We start from the raw sequence: 4315 nt of genomic DNA, 5'->3' as shown, positions 1-4315 counted from the left end.
AGGGCCCTAAGAGGAAAGTCCTCTGCCCTTTGGTCCCCAGGGATACATGTGCGGCTTTAGTAGCTCACTCAGGTTTTTGAAATCCATGCTCCCAGGATTCAGAAGCAGAGAGAGAAACATGGCTTCTGCAACTGCAGAGGTCCCTGTCTTGAACTGGCAAAGGATTCCTTCTCCAGGCATTCTTTGGATTTGCTTCAAACTGTCCAGACAGCATGCTTGCCTTAGTGGTTGTGTCTTAGAGCCCAGTGCAGCACAAGCAGCCAGGTGTTGTCCATGTGGGTACTTGAAGGGATGGATGGGCCCTGTCTGTAAAACAGAGGGCAACATAATCTGTGTCACAATCTATGGCTCCCCAGCCTGTGTGCCAGTGAGGAAAGCTGTATGTTGAGACATACATGGGTGTGACTTTTTCAGCCAAGTTGAGGCCTAGGGCCTTGGGACACAGGAGGGGATACTCAGCAGAAGTATCCTACGTGCTTGTATTGCTCTTATGCGTCCCTCAACATCCAGTGATGGCCACTGTTGGAAAGAAAGGCTCTTGGCAGGAAACGATTGCTATTGTGATTTATTTTGTGGCCAAATTAGTCCAAGGAAGGAATGACTTTTTCTTGCTTTGTATCTAGGAGTTGAGAGAACCTTGATCCTGCAATATCAGACTGTTCAGATATATGGATCAGCTGTCGGTACCTTACAGAAAGTGAGATGAAGAATGAGCCCAGTGAGAAAGCTGATGAAGTGACAGATGGATATGGAACCAGGCAAAGCTGAAATACCTTTTTGCTTTAGAGATCACATGCAGAAAGCATTTGTGCTGCAGTTCCACCAGAAGACACCATCCAGGTAGGACACAACAAACCAGGATTTTTCTCCAAAGGCCTGAGTCAAGAGCAACGAGTTCCCCTGGGGACAGACACCTTTCAGCTTCTTGATGTATCTTGGACTGTGCTGGAGGCAGAGGTTATATGTCAGACAGCTGGGAAGGCAGGGGATGCCTGGTGGCCAATGGGTGAAGGTGGATTAGCAGTGTGCTCTGACGGCAAAGCAGATCCATGGCACTCTGAGATGTCTTATCAAAAGTGTAGGTAGCACACCTAAAGAAGGGATCTTTCTCCTCTGTTTGGCACTCAAGAGACCATTCCTGGGGTCCTGTGTTCAGTTTGGGGCTCCTGGTGTGTAGGAAAGGTTCTGACATGGGAGCAAGTCCAGTGGAAGCCTCCAAGGTACTCAGGGTCTTAAGAACATGACATGCTGAGATCCTGAGGAAATGGCCCTTTCCCTTAGGAAAAGAAGGCTCAAGGGAGACATTATTGGTGTCTACAGCTACATGTATCTATGAGGATGTTATGGGAGACAGTCTCAAAAGCCTTGCTGAAGTTGAGGTAGACAACATACACTGCTCTCCCCTCATCCACCCAGCTAGTCACACCATCATAGAAGGCTATTAGATTGGTCAAACAAGATTTTCCCTTGGTGAATCCATGTTGATTACTCCTGATAAAATTCTTTTCCTCCAGATGCTTGGAGATGGCATCCAGAATGACTATTCTTTATCAGTAACAAATAATCCCCCAGCCCACCCCCATCTTATATACTGAGCATGACAGTTAATAGAATTAAATACTCCCTTGGTCAGTTTGGGTTAGCTGTCTGAACTGTGTGTGTGTGTGTCACTGCTGCTTGTAGCAAGAAAGCTGGGAACACAGGTGCTGTAACAGAAGCTGAGAAATTCCTTGAATTGTTGCAAACACTCCTTAGTGACAACTGAAAAAAAACAATGTTAGCAGTGCTCTTCTCAGTGCAGATCCAAAACATAACCTCTTACCAGCTACTGTGAAAAAAATTAACTCTGTCCTGGCTAGAAATAGCACAAAGACCCACTCCTGCATCCTTTGGGGCCATCTCCTGGCAAATCTCTTTTCCCAGCACAGGGCCATCCAAACCAGGAAGAACTCTTTTCCCCACAAGCCTGTGAGCTGATGACTTCTCAGAGGCTCCAGCAGCACTAGGCTCCTCTCTAGGGGATAGCAGTGGTCAGCCTCCCCATCTACAGGACATGCTCTGAGGCCAAGAGGCTGCATGTAAGCAGAGGTGCCGGAATGCAGGGCCTGATGGCCACTAGCTATTGAGGAGATGAGTATGTCTTCCACAGCTCAAAAGGACAGAGACTGGAAGTGACTTTATTGCCTTGTGTCCCACCCTTCACTCCCTCTGGGATGCTTGTGTCCCCCCCTTACACCCCTCCACCCAAAGCAATGCCTTTTTTCCAATGTCCACCAAGAAAAGGATTATGTGGAGGCAGAAGCCGAGATGCAGAAAGCTTTAATGATGCTGAACTGGAAAAAGTGTTCACCTGTAGAGGAGGCAGCAGAGCAGGGAGAGCACCACCAGCTGCAGAAAGTCTGTGCCCATCCCTCACAGTGGATAACCCAAAGGGCATCCATCTACCTGCTCCACAGAGGGAGAGGGGCCAGCAGGTGCCACAGGTTGGCTCTGGGGTTCTTCTGGCTCAGAAGAATAGAAGACAATAAAGAGATGGGGCAGAAAGTAGGGCAGGGAAGTTAGACTTTGCCCATGTTTTCAGAGCACGCTATCCTTTGGAAGGGAATCATGGGATGCTCAGCCTCTCTGAAGTGAATGGCCAGGAGCTCTGTCCAGCATCAGCTGTCCAGCATCAGCTTTTGGTTTCCTGGGGATGCTCGTCAGGGCTGTCACCAGTAGCTTTAGCAAGGAGGGCACCTTCTGCCATAGTAGCAGCTGGAAATACCAGAGTGGTCACAGCACCCTGAGGTGATGGGAACTCCACCACAGCTGAGGATGCTGCCAACAGCAGCGAAGGTGGAGGAGCTCACAACAGTGTCCTGTGGGAAGGAGCTGAGGATGGGGCCGGGCAGGGCCACGACCACGGGAGGGGGCTCAATGATGACAGTGGGGCTCTGGCACTGCCTGACACAGGGCTCGTTGCAGCTGTTGGCCAGTGGGGTTGGGCTGCAGGGCTGGCATGGCCGGCACCAGTCATAGCAGGACATGTCTCAGAGCTGGAGGTGCACCTGGGAGAGAGGGTGGGGAGGAATCAGAGCACAGGGTCATGTGAGGAGCAGTCTGACATGAGTCTATCACCCTGCCATGAGTGTTTCCTGCAGAAACTCCTGCAGAGCCAGGAGGTAGAAACTGGGCAGAGACACAAGAGTTTCTTGGCCTCATCCTGACATAGGACTACCAAGCCTTGCTAGGCCCAATGAGACCACTGACTACCTCTTAAAATAGAAGTCCCCTCAGGCAAGTTCTGGATACTCTGAGTCAGACCTTCACCCTTCTTCCCCCTCTCAAGCAACACCATGACCCAGCATATCACGGAGGAACATGCATCCACATGATGGTCATCAGAAAAGGGGTTTAGACCCACCTGGTTGCCAAGGAGAAGGTGGCGAGAGAATTTGGTGAGATAGCGAGGAGTTGGGCTGGCTTTTATGGCATCCCAGACGTGCCCTGAGCCCGGAATTAGCTTCTGTGCAAGTGGCAATTTTGCAAGGTGATTTTTATGATGAACAGAAAACATCCCAGGTAACGACATGGGCTGGGTGATTGTTTTCCAGACACTGACTTTTCATTTCCTGGCTTATGCCATACCCATTCCATCATGAGGCTTCTTCTGAGTGTTGGGGTTGAGAGGCCCCAGGATTTCCAGGGCAGGAATGTGTCAGTGCCTGCAGAAGGCTCAGCTTGTGTGCTGGATGGGTTCAGAGCAGGCAAGGCACGTTGGCCTAGGGCACGCCGGTGGGATTACCTGTGGACACATTGCCAGGAAGAGGCCCTCAATTCTTGGCTGGTCACCCAAGGGCTTCCTTGCATGGGGACAGGCCATGTCTTTCTCTTTCTCTCCCTCCCAACAGGGTCACTCCAACAACACCTTGTACATGCAGGTGGGCTGCACTGCTAGGTTTCATAGACCCTTAGTCTTCTACCCATGAAATTAACCATCCTTCCCCAACCTTTGGATATCAAGGGCTGCAAAGATTATTGCCCCCATTTTTAAAAAGCTGCTCAAAATCAAAGTTTTGTGGGTCCTCTAATATGACCAGGATATTACGGGGTGGCCAGCAGCAGGATGCTTAAAGAGAAAGATCACTTCTTGGCATGACACACAGATCAAGGGAAGATTTTGCCTTGCAAAACACCTGAGTTACTATTGCCTACTAGATGTAAAAATTTTGAGGGACGTCTCCAGTTTGCTTAAGTATTGCCTACCTGATCCTCTCAGCCTGATCCTCTCAGTGCAATTAGAACTCAGCCTGGCCAATTCTGTGAAAGATAATAA

At 49.8% G+C, this 4315-nt stretch overlaps 1 protein-coding gene across 1 annotated transcript; it reads right to left on the bottom strand.

The window, feature by feature from the left end:
• Nucleotides 1–2720: 2720 nt before the first annotated feature.
• Nucleotides 2721–3075, bottom strand: LOC104509403 (feather keratin Cos2-3-like). Its single transcript, XM_010151337.1, has one exon. The coding sequence runs from the start codon at nt 3024–3026 to the stop codon at nt 2721–2723; it is 306 nt and encodes a 101-aa protein (XP_010149639.1). The 5' UTR covers nt 3027–3075.
• Between the last annotated feature and the right edge of the window lie 1240 nt (nt 3076–4315).

Source organism: Eurypyga helias, unplaced genomic scaffold, assembly GCF_000690775.1.
Source record: "Eurypyga helias isolate BGI_N326 unplaced genomic scaffold, ASM69077v1 scaffold7795, whole genome shotgun sequence".
In the NCBI taxonomy this organism is placed as follows: Eukaryota; Metazoa; Chordata; class Aves; order Eurypygiformes; family Eurypygidae; genus Eurypyga; species Eurypyga helias.
This window is presented reverse-complemented; position numbering and strand designations above follow the sequence as displayed.

Bases quoted from the DNA above. Each gene is read 5' to 3' on its own strand.
- LOC104509403 (XM_010151337.1), bottom strand. From the start codon at position 3,026: ATGTCCTGCTATGACTGGTGCCGGCCATGCCAGCCCTGCAGCCCAACC.